The following is a 21,392-nucleotide window of genomic DNA, read 5'->3' on the forward strand; positions in this document are numbered from 1 at the left end:
GGAAATGCACCTCCCGGGGTGTGCTCCCAGTCCACAGTGGCCCAATCTGGGCCCCAAATCGGCCTGAATCAGGCCCAATTTAGGGCCGAATTGACCCAGATCAGGTCTGAATTGGCCTCTGCAGTGGCCCAATTTGGGTCAAATTGGCATGAATTGGGGCCAAATCAGCCCACTGCAGAGGGCAGCAGCACTCTTGTGCTCTGCAGTGGCACAATTCGGGTTGAACTGACCTGAATCAGGGCCAAATTGGCCTGCATAGGGCCCAAATCAGGTTGCTGTGGAGCTCTGCAACGGCCTGATCCAGGCCGAATTGGCCCAATCCAGGCCCAATCCGGCCCGGATTGGCCCGGATCAGGCTCTTGCATGGCCCATGAAATGACATCATTTTCCAAAAGTTCTCAATTCAGATTGAGAGTGTGGCATGAGAAGGGATTTCAGCCTTCCACTTGCAGTGCTGGGGAAAACATAGGTGTGCTGATGGCTACGTGTAAGTTTCCCCAACAGGGTAAATAGGTCAGGCCCCTCTCCACAAGCACCAACATTCCAGTTCAAATTGGGCACCATGCACCTGGAACTCCAGGCACACATCTGTTAACAGTCCACATGACTCCCATCTGGACTCTGAGAATCAGCCCTGAGTCAATTTGGTTCCTGGTCATTTGGAAACCCTGGCCAGCCAAGGAACTGCCTCCCTCAGTGCTTCAGGGCATTAAGTGGGACAAGCAGGATTGCAAAGCTGAAGTCCAACAGCCTAATTTCAGCTAGTCCCCATCCGCCAAGAGAGAGCACAATATTTATCTGTACATAAAGAACTGGAGTGGGTCAAAACGACTAATACAGGGGAGTCAGCCCAGCATTTTTTTAAAAAAGCCTAGCTTAAAATGCCCTGACTGGATGGTCTAGGTAGCCTGAACTTGTCAGATATTGGAATCTAAAGAGGGTTGGCCCTGGGCAGTATTTGGATGGGAGGCCACCAAGAAGTTCAGGGTCACTATGCAGAGAGGCAGGCAATGGCAAACCACCTCTGAATGCCTCTTGCCTTAAAACCCCAAGGGGTCTCTATGAATTAGCTGTGACTTGACACACAGAGCTGAAAACGCACTCAGGCTGTCTTTTTTTCTTTGCAAAGATTCCATGTTTACCAGCTACATGGTATGCAGAAATTCAACAATGGGAACTTTACCTACCACTTAGGGCTGCCAACCAAAACAGCTGCATATAGTTCCAAACAGCTGCTTTGGACTCTATGACCTTATATTTTATTTATTTAGATTTTTATTCCACCCTCCCTGCAAGTGGACCCTGCTGAGGTACCTCTCTTCCCCTAAACCTGCTATTCCCAGGCTCCACCCCCAAATCTCCAGGAATTTCCCAGCCCAGAGTTGGCAACCTGACTGCAAACAAAGGCACTACCAGTTGGGTTCTTCAGACACACCTCCTGCTCCGATGAGGTGGAGGGAAGCCAGGACTGGCTCTTTGTTTTGATGAGGAGATGCTTTGGGGAAGAAGCAAGTGGGTGCCAGAAAACACAAGAATAACTATAATAGCATCCCCAGGCAGCGCAATGCAGTATTATGTAATGGCTAGAGGGAAGGGTTTTGATTAGAGAGAGACCTGGTTTCAGATCTACTGCCTGACCTTGAGCTAAGCACTACATCCAAACATGATTGTCTTTTTAAACTGATTGCCTTATGCATCTTTTCCATTGGGAGCTTTTCCTTTGTTGTCCCCTTCACCTCCATTACCGTAAGCTGCCTTGATGTACTTTGGAATAGAAAGGCAGAATGTTAGTTTTTAATACCAATGCGTAACTTACCTCACAGGGTTGTTGTGGGGATAAAATGAAGGACACCCCACGTGCTCTATCCTTAGTTTTTTGAAAGAATGTTTGGGTTTAAAAAGAGAGAAAGCTTTCCTATTTTAAATAAAGCACCAACAAAAGTTACTAGCCTATAGCTTATTTGACTGTTAAGGGTGAGGGTTTTTTTTTTACATTTCATATTCTCAGAAGTCAAACATACCCCTAATTAGAGATTTTTTTATAGGTTTTACTCAGTGAGTTAATTAATTCGTGTGGGGGTAGTGTGAGGAAGTGGCCAATTCTGGGCACAATCAATTAAGAGTAATTATTTAGCAGAGAGTAATGAAGGCAACTGTGACAGAAGGGCATCAAGTGGTACAGAGATGTAGCTAAGCATTTCCAGAACGCTAAACCAAATGTATAATGGAATCAGTAGGGCTGCAGAGAATGGGGTTACCATGGTGATTATAAGGTTGCCAACCTCCAGGTGAGGCCTGGAGATCTCCTCGAATTACAACTCATTTCCAGATGATATAGATGAGTTCCCTCAATAAAACGGATGTTTTGGAGGCTATGGCATTATATCTTATTGAGGTCACTCCCCCTCCTCAAACTCCGCCCTGCCCAGGATCCAGTCCCAAATCTCCAGGAATTCCCATCTCAAGAGCTAGAAACCCTATTAAAACAAGAACTGCCCTTTTCAGAAATGGCACTTCAGGGTATCAAAGTCGAGTTTGCTTTTTTCCAAAATGGTCTTGATACGCTTGCCAGTATGTAACACGTCCATCCTGCAAAATAGATGAATCCATACGTATGTTTTTAAGACTTTTACAAAAAAAACAGGCAACAACAACCAAAAATTAAAATTTGTGGGCGGAGTAGAGGGGAGAATGCCCTTTTCCAAGATGGCAGCAATCAGGGTAAAGTAACTCAAAATGGCGGCAGATATTCTCTACCCACACTCAAAATGGCGCCAGCCGATTACTGTTTTCGATGAGAGCTGCTCATTTTGTTCCTATGAATGGCTACCTCTCTCCTTCTCAAGGTTCAAAGACCTGATCACGCCCTCAAAAAATTATTCAATTGAACTGCCAAAATATAAAGCCGTCTCTCTTTCCTTGCATCTACAAGAAAGCAGTTTACCTTAATTAAGATGGCGGCTCTGGCGACTTCTAAAATACTAGTATTCTTCCCGCACTTAATGTGGCTTCTGTACTTTTTTAGCTAAAGTTTGATTGCCGGAAGAGGGAAGTTGTCTGGCCGTTACAGGTTTTTAAAATTATTGCAGGGGATCAGGTCTTTGAACCATGAGAGGGTGAGATTTCTACTCACTTTCCAAGACGGTGACACACTTTCTTTAGCGCTCCCCTTTCGGAAAAACATTATGAGCAAGCGCACAAACAACGCCGGAAGTTAGGGATGCTGAGTCTCGATAGGCGGAGCTATTTGCCCTTTTCCAAGATGGAGGACGCTAGCCCGTGGCGTGAAGGGACCAGCGGGTCTAGCAGTAGTGACAGGGAGGAAGATGTGGAAATGGAGGAGGAGGAGAGGAAAGGGGAAAAGAGAGCAAAAAGGATGGGTCCAAGACCAGGGCTTTATTTTCAAGGGCAGGACTGTGCTGCAGAGGGGGAGGAGTTGATGATGGATGAACGCGCGTATCGGCTTTACCACCGTGCAGGCACAGGTGAGAAAGCACTGTGCAGTCTGGGCTCTATATTTTCGAATGGGAGGAGGCAGCAACTAGGAGGGATAAGTATATGGATCAGCTATGGGAGTGCTGGAGGTGGTCCCCGACTGTGCTGCATGAATTTGCCTTAGGTATGCAGGGATCCTGAGATTTCGTAGGGTTGCCAACTCTGGGCTGGGAAACTCCTGGAGATTTGGGAGGAGAACCTAGAATGGGCAGAGTTTGGGAAGAGGAAGGACCTCTGCAGGGTATAATGCCATAGCATTTACCCTCCAAAGCAGCCATTATCTCCAGGAGAAACTGTTCACTGTTAATCTGGAGATGTTGTAATTCTAGGTCTCCAGGCCCCACCTAGAAGTTGGCAAAACCATCGTTGGAACATTCTTTTGCCACAGCCACATGGGGAAGGCAGAATTTGTTTTGAGGTTATTATACAACTGAGAAGTCAGTAAAGGTTATTAGGTGAGATGCAGAGGGCCAGGAGCACAGAGGTATAAAGTGGACCCTTAACACCCTTTGGCCGCTTTCCTAAAGTTGCAGTTGGAGTCCCTGGAAGTAGATTGAATTAGTGACAAGATCTCACTATAGACCAAAAGAATATTGTAATAGAAATGAATAGGGATCCCATCTCTTTTCTCCACCAAACCCAGGTGCTCCTTGCTTGAGTTTTGATATCTTGCACGATGACTTTGGTGAAGATCGAACCAGCTACCCCTTGAGTCTTCTGCTTTGCGCTGGCACCCAGGCTGAAACTGCCAACGCCAACAGGTGAGAGTGCCTTGAGTCTGATTTCAGAGGTGGTTACAGGTAACGCAAATGGAGTGACCCTCTGAGCCAGCAACAGCAACAACTGTGTTTAAGTGAGCAAGAACATAAATCTACTTATATACCCTTTAAATGCTGTTCATGTTCCCTCCCTGCCCCCCAATAGATTGATGGTAATGAAAATGCATAACCTGCATGGGATGAAACAAGCCACCAAGGAAACTTCGGAGTCAGAGAGCAGTAGTGATAGTGATGATGATGATAATGAAGAGAAGAAACCCCAGCTGGAACTGGCCATGATCCCCCATTATGGGGGTATAAACAGAGTTCGGGTATGGTCCATGTTCCCTGTCCAGTTGCCCTTGCTTTCTGACATAAGTGTCCACCTTAATGAATATCCCTGTCTATTTTGTTCATAGGTGACAGAGTTTGGTGGATCACAGATAGCAGCTGTTTGGTCTGAGAAAGGGCAGGTTAACCTATATGACCTACGGAGCGCCATAGTGGCTGTGTCAGACCCTCAAGCAATGGCTGCCTTTCTGCGAGAAGAGCAGGCTAAAATCAAACCCATCTTCTCCTTTGCTGGGCACATGACGGAGGGGTTTGCTATGGACTGGTCCCCCAAGAAACCAGGTAAGTGGAAAGGGAATGAGGGGAATGCCATCAGCCTTGTAGAGAAAGTTGGAAGACCTTAAGTCAGCTGGACTGCACAGTTCGAGATACTTGGTGTCATCCGTTCCAGGCACTCTTCTCACTGGTGACTGCAACAAAAATATCCACTTGTGGACGCCGAAGGAGGATGGCTCATGGATTGTAGATCAGCGGCCTTTCACAGCCCACACTTCATCAGTGGAAGACCTGCAGTGGTCTCCAAATGAAGCCACAGTGAGTAGTAGTTGCTTTGGGGCATGTAGAATTGTATGCAGTCTTATTGCCCTATTGCTGTCCCAGTTACACACTTCAGTCTGACCTACCTTGCAGGGTTGATCTGAGGATAAACTGGAGGAGAGGAGAATGATGTAAGCTACTTCGGATCCCCATTCGGGGAAAAGGCAGAGTATAAATAAAATAAGTAAACAAACAAAAATAATAAATATATAATAAAGAAATTAATAAAAATAATACATATATCAAGTGAATAAAAAATTAATAAATACATAAGAGTGAGAATTTGAATATTTTGGAAAACTCCTTCCCTCCCCTTTAGAGCAAGTTTACTTTGCTTAACTTTCTCTAAATTAAAGTTCCTACTGATTGCCTCGATGTGCTCTAAATGTTAGAAAGACTTCTACTGTTGAAGAGCTTCTATGCCTTTTTTTCGACTGAGGCAACCAAAAAAGAAGCACTCCCAGTCGAGTAAACCAAAAATTAATAATGGCAACCCACAACCAGGAGTGGATACTAAGACACAATAATCAACATTATTTTTAAATTAATTAAATAAGTACAAAGTGCTACGTGCTAAATTCGTATAAAAACAGAATAAATACATTTACAATAAATAGTTAAAAGCCATACAAAATATCCAGCAAATACAATAATACAGCCAATGAAGTCCACAGATTGTAATATGAAACTGACATCCAACAGAGAGCTCATAGTTGATTCTTTCTTTCTCTTTACAGCTGCAACAGCAAAAATGGATCCCAAGGGAATAAGAACTTCGACAGGTAAGTGGTGTCCAAACTGAAAACCAAACACACATATTATTATTTTTTTCTTTTTGCTACAGGTGGAGCCGGAACGGGAGGAACCAAGTTTCACAATCCCAACAAGGGGTCAGCTAGTAAGGGTCTTGTTTCATTGGACCAATTTCACCAGGGGATATTAATAAAGTCCACCCTGCATCTGGAAAGAAACTATCAGAATAAATATTTTGATATTAACACCCAAGAATTTCTCTGTTGTTCATTCAAACATTACTCACCCACTGGCACACCTGCAATCTCCTGTGTATCAGCATTCGCTGCACCCCGCGCTTCGGCTGTGCGCAAACTGCCTCCAGGGCTACTTGGCTTAAATGGATAACCGTTTTGTAACTGACAGAGGATTTAAAGGTACATACATATACTACAATTCACAAGTAACAACTAAGATTCAACTCATTATTTAAACCACGTGGGTCCAAACTCCCTAAATAATGGATCCAAAATGCTTCCTTCTGTAATAAGATTTTATGAATTCTATCCGCTTTATCTTTGGCTCCAACAAACAAAACCATGTATTTAAAAGCATCACATTTATGTTGACATGTAATGAAATGCTGTACAAGAGGTGCTTCTGCCATTCTATTTTTAATTCTAGATGTGTAGAATTCGTACCTTTACAGGGTGGATAGTGCTGCCTACATAGATTTTTTGACATTCATGCTCAATCAGATAGACGACTCCTGCTGTCTGACACGTGGAGAAATGTCTTAATTTGATGGTAACTTCTCCATTTCTAAGGGTAATGTTATTCCATGCCAAGGCTAATGTGCACACCTTACAACGGCCACGTGCAAAGTGGCCAGTAACATTCTGGGGTGTGCATGCGGGCTAAGCTGATCGTATAGCATTTCATTACATGTCAACATAAATGTGATGCTTTTAAATACATGGTTTTGTTTGTTGGAGCCAAAGATAAAGCGGATAGAATTCATAAAATCTTATTACAGAAGGAAGCATTTTGAATCCATTATTTAGGGAGTTTGGACCCACGTGGTTTAAATAATGAGTTGAATCTTAGTTGTTACTTGTGAATTGTAGTATATGTATGTACCTTTAAATCCTCTGTCAGTTACAAAACGGTTATCCATTTAAGCCAAGTAGCCCTGAAGGCAGTTTGCGCACAGCCGAAGCGTGGGGTGCGGCGAATGCTGATACACAGGAGATTGCAGGTGTGCCAGTGGGTGAGTAATGTTTGAATGAACCACAGAGAAATTCTTGGGTGTGAATATCAAAATATTTATTCTGATAGTTTCTTTCCAGATGCAGGGTGGACTTTATTAATATCCCCTGGTGAAATTGGTCCAATGAAACAAGACCCTTATTAGCTGACCCCTTGTTGGGATTGTGGAACTTGGTTCCTCCCGTTCCGGCTCCACCTGTAGCAAAAAGAAAAAAATAATAATATGTTTGGTTTTCAGTTTGGACACCACTTACCTGTCGAAGTTCTTATTCCCTTGGGATCCATTTTTGCTGTTGCAGCTGTAAAGAGAATCAACTATGAGCTCTCTGTTGGATGTCAGTTTCATATTACAATCTGTGGACTTTATTGGCCCTATTATTGTATTTATTGGATTGTGGATATTTTGTATGGTTTTTAGCTATTTATTGTAAATGTATTTATTCTTTATTCATATGAATTTAGTACGTAGCACTTTGCACTTATTTAATTAATACAAAAAATTGATTATTGTGTCTTAGTATCCACTATTAACTTTCATTTTATCGAACGTGCTCTGTCCATGCAACATTAGGTATGCCTAAAACTGCTGAAAGCAATGGGTTTAGGATCAGTTTTGGGAAGGATTAGGCCATGCTTGTTTCCCTTGTCTCCTTCCATGCCATCATTCTCTGTCATCAACATCCCAAATTCTGCAGACTCACAAAGTGAGATTCTATGAAAGGAGTACTTCTGCCTGAGCGTTGCTTTGCATCACTTAATTTGAGCACAGCATTTTAACAGTGTAGAGCAAAGGTGTGCTAGTGTCTAGGTTGCAGATCCGAGCCAGATCAGGAAGACACGAGTTCTGCTGATGCTAAGCTAGACGGACCCATAGGAGTCTTGGATGGGCTTGCTACCGCTGTGCTTTGGGTACCAATCCCTGACCTTGTTCTTGGGACAGGTGTTTGCATCCTGCTCAGCAGATGCCTCCATCAGGATCTGGGATATAAGGGCGGCCCCTGGGCAAGCTTGCATGCTGACCACCAGCCAGGCACATGATGCAGATGTCAACGTAATCAGCTGGAACCAGAACGAGCCCTTTATTGTCAGTGGTGGTGACGACGGAGCCCTAAAAATATGGGACCTGAGGCAGTTCCAGGTTAGTGACTGGCTCCCTCTATTGCTGCGTGTCACTTGTCCTCTTTTCTGCCCCCGTTTATGGACTCTATTGCTAACCCCTCAACTCAATCCATCCTTTTGTCTTTCCGCGCTCTGTAGAAAGGTTTGCCCGTTGCCACCTTCAAGCAGCACACTGCCCCCATCACCTCTGTCGAATGGCACCCTACAGACAGTGGCGTGTTTGCGGCGTCCGGTGCTGACCACCAGGTTACTCAGTGGGACTTGGCTGTGGAGCGAGACGATGCAGAGGAAGAGAAGGACCCAGCTTTGGCTGCCATCCCACCCCAGCTCCTGTTTGTTCACCAAGGAGAGAATGAAATCAAGGAACTGCACTGGCACCCACAGTGTCCCGGCACCGTCATCACCACAGCTTTGTCGGGTTTCAACGTCTTTCGGACCATCAGCGTCTGAGAGGAGAGGCTTTCAAAAGGGCAGCTCGCATGTCCCTGATAACGACAGACTGGCTGTTCTTAAGATGGTTCTTCGCCTCTGCTTCAGCAGTGCTTGTTTCAAAATGGGTATCATCCTGTGAACTCAAAAACCCTTTCAAAATGGGTTGTTTTTCGGTCTGATTGAATGAGGAAAAGAAGTCACCACCACTTTACTAGACTAAGCCTTCAATGAGGGCCTCTACTTTCCTGTCTTCCAGTGACAGAATTATCTGTGTGCCACTTTAACAGTTATCGCTTCTATGCCAGAAAAGAAATCCCATTTTAACTGGCCAGGGGGGATTTCCCCCCTGTAACTAAGTCTGACAAATCAGTTATTCATGCACAACCATTCTGGTGAGGTGGGGGAAAGGGCTGAGCTCAGAAAAAACATGGAGCTCTTCAGGTGGAAGGAAGCAGCGTTTGGCTGAGTACCTCAGAACCAGAGTCCCTCTACAAAGAGCATGCCCATGGCCTGTTTATTCATGCCAGACCTCTTGAAGATAACTCTACATTTGCATTTAATTAAATAAAGTATTTTGAAACAAAGTCAACCCCCTGGGCTCAGTCCTTCCTGCTGTTGAATTTTTCGCACAGCCCTGAACGTCTTATGAGCCACTTAGGTGTCTGCAGGCCTGACCCACCAGGGGCTCAAGAAGCTTTTGTCTTGCTGGCCATGCAGGCATGTTGACAGAGGGGCTTGCTCAATATCCCGCCTCTGCGTCATAAAGAAAACTGCTGTTGGCTGCATGAGAGCCAGTTTGGTGTAGTGGTTAAGAGCATGATAATCTGGAGAGCTGGGTTTGATTCCCCACTCCTCCGCTTGAAGGCAGCTGGGTGACCTTGGGCTAGTCACAGCTCTCTGGAGCTCTCTCAGCCCCACCCACCTCACAGGGTGTTTTGTTGTGGGGATAATAACAACATACTTTGAAACAGCTCTGAGTGGGCATTTTCTCCTGATAATAAATCAAATATCATTATTATGTAGCAAGAGCTACCTTTGCCTTTAGGTCACATTCCCAGCCCTGTTTCCTCAGCCCTGGTCCCCTCGTGTTTCTGAGCTGGCAAACGAAAAAAGCAGCACTGGAAAGAGACGTCCCTTTCATGCCACTGCAGAGGTTTGTAAGAACAGGGCATTTTGCCAGCTTCTGTAGAGTGTAAGTTTGAAACTTTGGTTCAGGCTTCTGTTCACGCAGGCTCTGCATGAGGCCTGTTTTGTGGGAAGTCCCTTCTTAATTGGATGCACCTGTGGGCACTTTGTTCCTGTGAGAAAGTGGCCTTGAACAGGCCACAGCCTGGTAGCTGAACTCCTCTCCTAATCAGCACTCTCCATATTTTCACACGCTGTAATGCCAACGAAGTAACTGAGCCCTGATTGGTTCCCAGACTGGTGGGCCGACCTACACATATCTTAAGAATCCTCATTGTCTCTAAGCAAACCTCAGCCTTTACCTCATTGTTGCCCATCTACAATGCGTGAGAGAGCTTCTTAGCTCCATGCCACTCTGCCAGGATACCTAGAGTTGGATGGCATGAGAGTTGGTTGTTCTTTGCTGAGAACAACCAGCCTTGGAACTACGCCAGAGAACGATAGACTGTTAGCTTGTAGTCGTTTTAGTTATTTAGATGATATATAGAAAAGCAAGCACTTACTTGTTTTTGTGCCTTATCTAAATGTCTTTAAAGAGTGATTCCTGGTTTACATACGCTCCTATGTTCGTTCTTTAATAAACTCCAGTAATACATTTTAGCTGCCTGTGTCCAGTGGCTGAGTTTCAGCATTGAGGGACGGGAGTCTCTAGATCGTGGCAGGGTTGTTCATGGCAGCCTGGTAGAAATAGTCTTAACTCTTTCCAAAATGGAGCTCTCTGTAGGTGCCCCTGGAAGAGGTTGGCTGTACAAGGACCCCCCTAAGAATTATTGCAACCGTTTATGCAATGGAAATGTTGATAAAGGCCAAGTGTGAGCAAGGTGGCCTAGAGCAACCTTCGCTGAGGAATACCAGCCCCTCTCCATTGTTGGAATGGCTGGCCTAGAGCTCAGCAGTGTTATCTGAATACCTTAATAATGGCCAGTCTATTTCTCACTGCATCCCGCTCCACTGCAGGGATGTGTACACTACAGTCCCATCCTGGTCCACCGAGCAAAGAAGAACAGTCTTTTTGACGCTGGTGCCAAGCCGTCCCACACTGATGATGTCACACAAGGAAAGGGGTGCATCTCGAGTCACACAGAGGGCGATGTAATGGGCATGGAACCTCATTGGGTCACCTGCAGGGGTGGAAGGCAGAAGGATTACCAGAGGAAAAGTGACCAGTCTGTGCAGCTGTAGCATAGCAGTTAAATGGTTGAGCTACGAATCAGCACTCTGCTGGTTCGACTCCTGCCATGAGCTCTGCAGGTGGCCTTGGGAAAGCCACTCCTCTCAGCCCCAGCTGTATTGTGGAGATAATAACAACAGTGACTGTTCACCACTCTGAGTGGGCACTGATCTAGCTAGAAGGGTGATACATAAGCACTCTGTTGTTATGAAAGATCTCATCCTTGATGGCTCCCTTGTATTCTAAAACAAATGGGTGCAATTTTTTTCTAAAGTGCACATCCCCAGGTCCAGAAACAAGCAATAGGTGCTTCTCCAAGGCTAGCATGCCCCATAAGAACCTCAGGTGTGGCATTTCTTAAGGATTTCTGAGCTAACTGCCATTCCCAAGAGACTCTGGAGGAGACTACAATATAAGCATGACTTAAAGTCTGCTGCTGTGGCTATAAGGCAGAAAAAATGGATGGGAATCTTAATCACTTCCAAGGAAGTACTTAGAAATAAACCTTTACTTCAGATTTTTTCCAAGTAAGAATTACTAGACTAGGAGCATGCCACCACCCTTTCATTGTAGGGGGGGGGGAAGCTAACCACAACATAATTGGAAATTTCTGAATTTAGAAATTGTAAGGACAGTGTCAGAGGCAGGCTACGTTTCTTTAAGACTGCACGTTGCTGTTTCTCCTCAGCTATCTGGATAGAGGGCAGGAGACTCCTTCAGTCAAGCATCCTCCTTCCCAAAGAACATAAAGTGAGGAATGGCAAATCAACTTTTTAAAAAATTTTTCATCAAGATGGGTAGTCTTGTTAGTCTGTCTGTAGCAGTAGAAAAGATCAAGAGTCCAGTAGCATCTATAAGACTAACAAAATTTGTGGTAGGGCATGAGCTTTTTTTTTTCACTCTGGAGGTGGCCTAAAAGTAGCAGTGCTTCTGCAGAGGAATTTCAAAGGGAACTTAGAAAGAGAGACTGCTGAATTGCAACTGATAATGAAGCTTAAGACAATGTATCCACCTGCATTCAATCAAAACCTGGGCTTCCTGTCTCATTACCAATGCCGTTTTCTCCCTATCCACTAGCCCTCTGCATACCTCACCCTATCCAATCACACCTGCTATTGTCATTCACTGGCTTTTGTCATTTGGCATCTGGATCTGAACACTCTCTTATATATAAGGACAGATGGACTCACATTCCAGCTGTATCTGAAGTGAGCTGTGACTCACGAAAGCTCATTATCTACCACAAATTTTGTTAATCTTGTTGGTGCTACTGGACTCTTACTCTTTTCTAATTTTCTTCAGCTACATACGGGGGAGTTTTTTCCGCTCAAGAGCCTGGAGAGCCACTGCCTGTTCGGAGCTAGATGGACCAGTGGTGGGAATCGGCACGTTCATCCATTTCACGCTTCCCTTGAATGGGCTCACCAAGGCAGAGTCCACAAACCCTGCTACTAGTCCCCTCAACTCCCTGCCAGCCACAGACATTTCCTCTACCTGGATAAACAAGGAAGTCGCCCCCAAATTTGCTCCCACTGGTGATATAGTAGCCTTGTTCCCAAAGGCTCTGGAAAACACAGTAACGCATCTCATGTTCCGGTTGTCCACCATAAGGCCACTCTTTGGAGGGCAGGTGCCAGTCGACCTCTTCTTGACCCAGCCAGGTCCGCTCTGTGGGAAGCTGGACCATCATAGATTCCCGGGGAAACACAAAACTAGATTCCGGATCTGCAGGTTTTGACAGAGGCTCTAGAAAGAAAAGCAACAGTGAATATCACCACACCCAGCACTGAAAAACTGGCTGTACTTTCTCCTTGAGCTTCCTGTGGGTGGTTGATCCACACAGGAAGTAGCATCAGAGTTTATGGTCCCATTTCTAGCAACTTCACTCCCATCTTTTTAAAGGACTTGTATATATCTTTGATTCTCTAGATGCATTGTTACATAAATGATTTGATATGTAATCGTGGTTTTATAGAAACAGTTTTAGGGATCGTATCTTCAGAAATAGTCCTTGGAGCTGCAGATCAGAGGCTGAGAACCACATCCTACTATATAAAAGACAACAAGCATATTCAAGACAACTCACTTCCTACCCTGGTGCACCACCAGAAGGTCATTGTTGTGGACGAAACAACAGCTGAGGAAAGCTTTCATCTGAGGAAAGCCCAGATGAAGCAACCGGACCTCCAGAGAGTATGCTGCGACAGGTAGCCCAGGCTGAAATCAGGCACAGAGCAGGTGACAATGCCTGCCCCCTGCCTTCACCCATCTGGGATCAGGAGGGAAAAGGTGGCAATGCCCACTCTCCGCCTCCACCCAACTGGGATCAGGAGCAGAGCAAGTGGCAATTCCTACCTGCCCTTCACCCAGAGGATCAGGAGGGGAGCAGGGAGCAATGCCCATCCCCTGCCTTCACCCAGCTGGGATCAGGCATGGAGCAGGAGGCAATGCCCACATGCCCTTCACCCAGCTGGGATCAGGAGTGGAGTAGGTACCAATGCCCACCCCCCCGCCATCACCCAGCTGGGATCAGGAGCAGAGCAGGTGGAAATGCCCACCCCCTCTTCACCCAGCTCATATCAGGAGCAAAGTAGGTGGCAATGTCCTCTCTCCCCGTTCACCCAGCCAAGATCAGGTGGCAATGCCTGCACCTCCCCATCCAGGTTGGATCAGGAACAGAGCAGCTGGCAATGCCCACCCCCATCTTCACCCAGCTGGGATCAGGTGGGAGCAGGTGGCAATGCCCGGCCTCCTTCACCTGGCCCAGGATCAAATGAGGAACAGGTGACAATGCCCGCCCCCTTCACCCAGCCTGGATCAGGTGCAGAGCAGGAGGCGATGCCTGCCCACCTCCCCACCTCCGTTCAACCTGACGGAATCAGGAGCAGAGCAGGTGGCAATGCCCCCCCACCCATTTCACCCAGCCAGAATCAGGCACAGAGTAGGAGACAATGCCTTCCCTTCTTCACCCAACCGGGATCAGGAGTGCAGCAGGAGGCAATGCCCACCCCCCCCCCATTCAGCTGGCCGGGATCAGGCACAGAGCAGGTGGCCATGCCTGCCTGCCCGCTTGGCCTTCATCTGCCTGGGATCAGTCACAGAGGAGGAGGCAATGCCTGCCCACCCTCCCCTTTCTAGAGCCCATTGTATTTTTTCCCACAACGGGCTTTGTTGTTAGTCTGAGAATAATTTCTCAGTAGGAGACATAAAATATTAATTAGAAAGAATGCTATGTAAATAAAGCCATGGAATAGAAAGGGCAAATACAAATTGTTTATTCCTGATCTGAGCTAATTAGTTAATTAAGCCTTAGCTAATCAACATTAGTTTAGGAAGAGAACAGACAAAAGTTAAATAGCCCCCCACCTTCTAACACAGAGCCCAGAACTGTGCTGGCCTGTTGCAGTTTCCTCCAGTGCTATCGCTCATTCATGGAATGCATGAAGATGAGTGCTGCTGAGAACACATAGAGGTTTTTCCCCCTAGTTTGTCCATAAAGAGGTTAAAAATAAGTAATCCCTCAGCTTGACATGGCGAATTCTGTGCTAAAAATGGCAAATTCTGTGCTAAATATTATTAAGAAAGGAATTGAGATGTATGGCATCAGTGTCCTAGTATCACTCCATAGTGTAACCACATTTGAAATACTGAGTACAACCTATTTCGCAAAAAGGATATTGTAGCTCTGGAAAAGTTGTAGAAAAGGACTGTCAAAACGATAAAGGAGCTGGAAAGAATTTGCTATGTGAGTTTTCCCTTTTACATAACAATAATAATATTCTATTTATATACCACCCTTCGAGATAACTTAAAGCCCACTAAGAGCGGTTTACAAAATGTGTTATTATCCTCACAACAATCACTTTGCGAGGTAGGGAGGCTGAGAGAGCTCAGAGAGCTGTGACTGACCCAAGGTCACCCAGCTGGCTTCAAGTGGAGGAGTGAAGAATCAAACCCGGTTCTCCAGATTAGAGTCCTGCTGCTCTTAACCACTACACCAAACTGGCTGCTCTTACACTCTCAGCTAAAGTGGAGTTCTGGTTGATAAAGAAGTTATGCTTACGTGCTACCCATGGTTAGTGAGTGAGGAATATCACTACAAGAGATGGTTATTAATAGTAACAAAATCTACTGGCCATTGCCACGTCTTTTGGCAGTAGCTAGCAGACATCTATATATGTGATCCCACGTTCTAAGGTTATGAAAGGTAGTGAAAAATGGGTTTCTGTTCATAGCCTTTGTTCACAAGCATGGAATCCTAACACCTTCAAAACCAGAAACAGAATTAAGGAATATTTATAGTGTCTTCTGCTGGACGTTTCCTGTATTGTTTCCTTCCTGGAGCATCCGCTTCTTGCCATGGATAACCGCTATAGGATTGGTCCGGGCCAGTGGAACTGTTTTTGTATCCTTCTGAAGAGTCCCTGTCTCTGCACCCAACATACAGGCACCACGGTGCTAAAGAGCGACACTCACCTCCTCCTTCCCCTTTCTGCTGCTGTTTCTTTGCCCGACCCTGCGCGATGCGTTCAGCCAGGGAGCCCAGCAGGGCCTTCCTCTGTTCAGCCGCCAGCCTCAGCTGTTCCATGTAGCTCTCCTCTTGCTCCTCTTGGTAGGCAGCCACTGCCTCCAAGAATAGGGGATCCTGTAAACACGGGCATGCAAGCTGAGTGGCGCCTTTTCTCTGCTTCTGCATCCCAGAATAAATCTGACTTCGGAGCTCAAACTCAGTTTTACGAATTCTCACAGGGTTATACTGCAAACATGCCAATTTCACCAGGTTGCAAACTGCACATTTTATTCCAAATCCACTACTGGAATAACAACAACGACAACTTTATTAATTACTACTCTCACCACTGTCATCATGTATTTAAAAAACTCACTATGCTCTTTTATTATATTACTTAGTAAAATATCTAATAATCACAAATATTAATCAGAGCCTTTCTTTTCTTTTACAGGATAAGGACCCATACATTACCAGGTCACTGGCATCCTACCTTTTAGTAATCCAGCATAAAATTAGGAAATTTTTGTGATTGGAGTGAGATGCTTTTATCAGTATTATTGGGAATAGTAGTTTTAGTATTTTGTCTTTGTTAATGGGGGGTTAGGCTTAAGGCTATGGCCAAAACAACTGTACCAGGAAAGGAAAGGACATTTTATTGGAATTATTATTATTAATAACCTTTTATCCCCCCCCCTTTCTGCCCTCACAGGACCACCAAAGGGGCTAACAAATTTAAAACATACAAATTAAAACATCATCTTTAAAAGCCATTAAAACCAACATGTAAAAGTATTGTTAAAACAATTTAAAACCAGAATTTAAAAGACAAAAGACAAAAACAACAGTTCAAACACTGGGGAGAGAGGAGGCATCACTAAGGAAATCTCAAGAAAAACAGAAGTCTTCATCTGCCACCAGAAGACAGCAACAGAAAGGGACTGACGAATCTCCCTGGGGAGAAAGTTCCAGATTTTGGTGCCACCACCAAGAAGGCCCTCTCTCAGGTTGCCACCCACCTAATCTTGGAAGACAGGGGCACCTGAAGCAGAGCCTCCAACAATGACCACGGTGCTTAGGTAGGTTCATAAGGGAAATAGGCAGTCTTTCAGGTATGTTGGCCCCAACTAATATGGGGCTTTAAATGTCAGCATCAGCATCCTGAATTGTGCATGGAAACAAATTGGGAGGCAGTGTAGGTAAATCAAGATTAGAGTGATATATTCCCTGTGACCCACCCAAAATCCTGGCTGCAGCATTCTGCATCAACTGAAGTTTCCAAACATTTTTCAAGGGCAGCCCCAGGCAGCACGCACTGCAGTAACATAAACTAGGGCATGTACCACAGTGGCCAGATCTTTTCTGCCCAGGAAAGGCCGCAGCTGGTTAACAAGTCAAAGCTGGTAAAAGGCAACCCTGGCCACAGCTGTGATCTGCTTATCCATCTGTAGTAGAAATCACTACACAATATGGACCAATTCCTTACTATAATTAGGAATGAAATGGATAGAGAAGGATTTATAAACTGCACACTCTGAGGAGAGGACCAGGTAGCCGTGCAAGCTGGACATGACCTACTCCATGACCACTGGCACATGGGGAATGCAACAGATGGTGAGAAGGGAGGCATAAAGAGTGATCTGTTGCCATCCCGCATCTTTGGACCAGCCTTTAGGAAATGAAATTCCAGCTACAACCGTGTGCCCAACAAAGTGCAATCACATTTTGACCTATTGGGGCTTGAACCAGTGACACCATCACTTTGTTTTTTTGGTTTGAGTTTCTTTTGAAAGAGAAGGAAAGGATGAGAGAGTTGCTCTATTTGCAACCGTTTTGCAGCATGGAAGAAAATATTTTGGTGGATGGGGCTTTCTTACCCTCTGCTGCTCCTGCAAAATTTCTCTTTTCTTAAGCCCGTATTGAACAAGGAGTTCTGCCATTTTTTACATCTGAGCATCTAAAGGGGGGCAAGGCGGGCAAATCAGAGAGATGTCTGTAACCCGTGGGTTCCATATTGCCACTCAAGATGAAGGACGGCTCCTGGGTCTGAAAAGGTTGCAGGATACTGATCTACTCTACATGGATGGCAGCATCTAGGAGGCCCATCCTCCCTGTTCGTCCTAGCCGACACCAGATCTGCCAAGGATATGGGGCTTTTCCTCTGTAGGGGACTGTCAAAGACTGGATCGACCATTACCTGTTCTGCATCATCTGCAAAGGGCTTGGAAGATGGGTTTTTAATCAAGGTGGCCACATCTTTCTCCAACAACAGCCGGGCCTCTTCCGGCAGCAACTGGAGGGGAAGACCCAGCCGCACATTCTGCCGTGGCTTCCGAGCCAATGCCCCAACCAGCGTGCCAACAATGCGATGCTCCTCTCGGATACGTTGCACATCAGCGCAATTCCACACAAAAGCCTTTCCCTCCAAGACGTGGATTCGGATCATTACGGTCTGTTAGTCTTTCCCTAGAAAGACCAAGTAGAAAATGATTGCAAGATTCCTTGGTCCCAGAAGCAAGGCCAGCTGATTAGAGAACTTTCCCTGTGTCTGGCAACACCGTCCTTCTGTCTACCCCCACCACCAGCCCTGCAGCAACAGACACCATCTTCAGGCCCTGCAGCACAGCCTCTGGCAGTACCTCAGTTGCAGGAGCCTTTACAGGCCCCCAGGCCTCTCTCACCCTTAGGCCAGTTGCAGCCGACGCCCAGGCACCACTCTGGGGAACAGCCTGCAGCCACTCAGCAGACTCACCCTCCTTCTGCAATTGCCCAGACAGCTCCACTTCATCTAGGCCCACAGGAGATTGCCATCAGCACAAGCCAGACAGGCACAGGCCCCAAGCTGCCAAGGGAGCCACTGGAGAGGTTCAGAAGCAGCAGGGACGAGCAAGGCAGAGAGTAGACCAAATGCCCTACCTTAGGCTGGGATGGAGTGGGTGGGGAGACTGCGGAGTCTACCCAGCCCTCCTATCAGATAGGCTGGGAGCAGGGCCAGTCAGGGAGACTAAGTGGAGATTGGGGGCAGAGCCAGGGAGGTGGGGCAAGGGGAGGCCTTTAAATTCAGGTTCCTGTGAAGGCCAAGGAGGATTTTGCAGGGAGAGGCAGCTGGAGTGTGCTGTTACTCCCAGGGAGGGAGAAGGAACAAGGTGGTGCAACCCCCTTCCCTGCCCATCTGAGGCCAGAGGACACCTGCCTGGAGAGCTGGTAGGATAGCAGGCCGTCAGTTGGGGATGCCGGTGAGGGAGAAGCCTCACACCCAACAGACTGGGAAGGCACCTGATGCTGAGGTGTGGAGAGGTTGCCTTACACACAAATGGTCTCTCACCCCTGGGCCGAGAGGTGGGTGTTGTCACTCTGTACTTACTAACCCCAATGTTCTTTCTCTGTTTTTTCCAGAAGAAATAAGGAAAATTAAAAACTATAAAATGCCACTCAAAGACCACACTATTCCCTTCCATGAATTGCAGAAATCATTTCTCATATGTACCCCAGAGGATGTGTCATGGCCCAGTCTGAGAGTGAGGTCTCCTCTGGAGGAGAGGAGCCTCGTGTAGCCAGCCAGGACTCCTCAGGAGAAGAGGAGCCCTGTGTAGCCAGCCCTAGCCCTGATTCAGCAGAAGCCAGCAATCAGGAGCAACAGCTGCTGGCTGATCAGAGCTTACAGCCAGCAGCTGAGGCACCAGCACCCTCTAGCTCCAATACTACAGAGGAAGCTCAGCCAGGGACTTCTACAGGTGCAGCGCAGCCAAGAGCCTCCACCCCCCCATGTTCACCCACGCCCAAGGAACGCTGCAGGCAGCGCCAGAGACTGGAACTGCAGGAGAGATGGCGCAGTGCTCGCCTCTTGAGCCAACGCCAGCTGCTGGAGAGTAACGATGAGTAGTGGCAGGATAGAGCCCCAGCAGCTGGCTGAAAACCACGCCTGGCTATAAGAGTCAGTCTGAAGGAACTGCTGGGTATGGAAGCAACGTATCTATTGCCTGCAACCACTCTGTGTTCCGTGAACCTTGCCCATGCCTGCTTTTGGACCTGACACTATCGGTGACTGACCTTGGACTGTGCCTGACCTTGTTTTTGGACTCTGGACTCACTCCTGGCTTTATCTCGTGCTCTGACCACCGGTTTGACTTGGCTTTTGCTCTTGGAACTCCCCTTTGACTTTGGCCTTAAGGTTTGGACTTGAACCACCCTGCTTGGGCTGGCCCAGCCCGTGACAGGATGCTTCGTTCAACAAATAAACAACTTTTGGTGGTCCCTGGCCCAAGGGAGGCCCGCCTGGCCTTGACCACAGCCAGGGCCTTTTCGGTCCTGGCACCGACCTAGCCGAACACTCTGTCTGAGGAAACCAGGGCCTGGTAGGATTTGTTATCTTTCCACCAGGCCTGTAAGACAGATGTTCTGGCAAGCATATAGTGGAGGCTAGGTTGGGCCCCCACTGGTCACACTAAAGATCTGTCCACCACTCTACATGTGAGTCTATATATGAGCCAGAGCTTGAAAAGCAGTATTTTATCATCACCATCTGAAGAGCAGCTGTATTGTATTTATTGTATAAAGTTGTTTTAATGTTATTTGTATAATGTTTTTAACTGTTATTTATGTAAATTGAAATGTATTCCACCTTGAGCTCACCTGGTGAGGAGGGTGGATGAAATAATATAATAAATAAATAATAACTAAAGGTACAGGTATACCTACAGGTTATAGGGCTGCAAATATCCAGGTGGGACCTGAAGATCTCCCAAAATTATAACTGATCTCCAGATGGCAGGGATTATTGTAGCATTGTATTGCAGGGGTGGGGAAAAGTGCTGTGAAGAAACGGCTGACTTATGGTGACACCTGCTGGGGTTTTCAAGGCAAGCGTCTAACAAAGGTGGTTTGCCCTTGCCTGCCTCTGCATAGAGACCCAGGCCTTCCTTGGAGGTTTCCCTTCCACTTACTATTCAAAGCTGGCCCTGCTTAGCTTCTGAGATCTGATGGAAGTGGGCTTACCTGGGTCAAGGCATGACATTACACCTAGCATTATATCTGTGGCATTATACTTACCTGAGATCATTATGTACGACATTATACCTAGCTGAGATCCCTCCGTCCATCCCCAAACCCTGCCCTCCAGGCTCTTCCCCCAATCCGGAGCTGGTACCCCTATAGGGTCACAACTTACGGTAGTCAATGATTTGGGGTGGGGGTGGGGAACGACTGAATGGAAAGTAGTAGAAAAGAGTAGCACCTATGAGACTAACAACACTTATGGTACTCTTGTCAGTCTTATAGGTGCTACTGGACTCTTGCTCTTTTCTACTGCTTCAGACAGACTAACAGGCTACCCATCTTGATCTAACTGAATGGAAGATGTTCAAGCAAAATTTAAATAATCCTCTACCTTTTCCTGGAGCAGGAGAAGCTCTGCTGATTTCATATCTCACTTAACAGTAACACTCAACTGACTACCTGGGGTTGATTCCAAGCAAACCTGCCGCAGATGGGGCTGTAACTAAGGGGATAGGAGATTTGGGGGAGGGGGAGGCATCCCGAAAGAAAGCAGGAGTGTCGGTCGCCTCCATCCCCATTCTGAGTCACGCGTGCACGCACCTTCGAGTGTCCGGATCCTTCCACTCCCAGCTCGCCCTCCTCTGCTTGCAAACCGGGTCCTGCGCTTTCAACTCCTTAGCCGCGTGCAAATGGGATTCCGCGTGCAAGCCCAGGAATCCTGTTTCCCATCGCTGCCCCCTTAATGGAAATGCCCCCTCCAATCGTCCTGAGTGATAGATACCTCGTCCAATACAGTATGCAAGAAGGGCCAATGGCTGCTCTGGGAGTCGGAGGAGGA

General features: G+C 46.6%; 2 protein-coding genes across 3 annotated transcripts; one reads left to right on the forward strand and one right to left on the reverse strand.

Moving 5' to 3' along the window:
• The first annotated feature begins 3,262 nt into the window (after positions 1-3,262).
• Positions 3,263-10,478, forward strand: GRWD1 (glutamate rich WD repeat containing 1). The gene is made up of 7 exons (XM_054993490.1): positions 3,263-3,485; positions 4,139-4,256; positions 4,420-4,585; positions 4,673-4,886; positions 4,996-5,138; positions 8,083-8,280; positions 8,400-10,478. The coding sequence occupies exons 1-7, from the start codon at positions 3,263-3,265 to the stop codon at positions 8,709-8,711; spliced, it is 1,374 nt and encodes a 457-aa protein (XP_054849465.1). The 3' UTR covers positions 8,712-10,478.
• TSEN34 (tRNA splicing endonuclease subunit 34) lies at positions 5,146-21,331 on the reverse strand. Of its 2 annotated transcripts, none has more exons than XR_008597974.1 (6): positions 21,155-21,331; positions 17,757-18,025; positions 15,526-15,694; positions 12,544-12,795; positions 10,382-10,999; positions 5,146-5,252 (listed from the first exon to the last, which is right to left on the reverse strand). XR_008597974.1 is itself a non-coding variant. In XM_054993491.1 (6 exons), exons 2-5 carry the CDS (start codon positions 18,003-18,005, stop codon positions 10,812-10,814), a joined length of 858 nt encoding a protein of 285 aa, XP_054849466.1. In that variant the 5' UTR covers positions 18,006-18,025; positions 21,155-21,331; the 3' UTR covers positions 7,255-7,338; positions 10,789-10,811. The 2 variants fall into 2 exon arrangements, 1 of the variants encoding a protein (XP_054849466.1); XM_054993491.1 differs by lacking the exon at positions 5,146-5,252 and adding an exon at positions 7,255-7,338 and having other exon boundaries at positions 10,789-10,999.
• Positions 21,332-21,392: the final 61 nt, after the last annotated feature.

This window comes from Eublepharis macularius, chromosome 12, assembly GCF_028583425.1.
Source record: "Eublepharis macularius isolate TG4126 chromosome 12, MPM_Emac_v1.0, whole genome shotgun sequence".
NCBI classification, from domain to species: domain Eukaryota; kingdom Metazoa; phylum Chordata; class Lepidosauria; order Squamata; family Eublepharidae; genus Eublepharis; species Eublepharis macularius.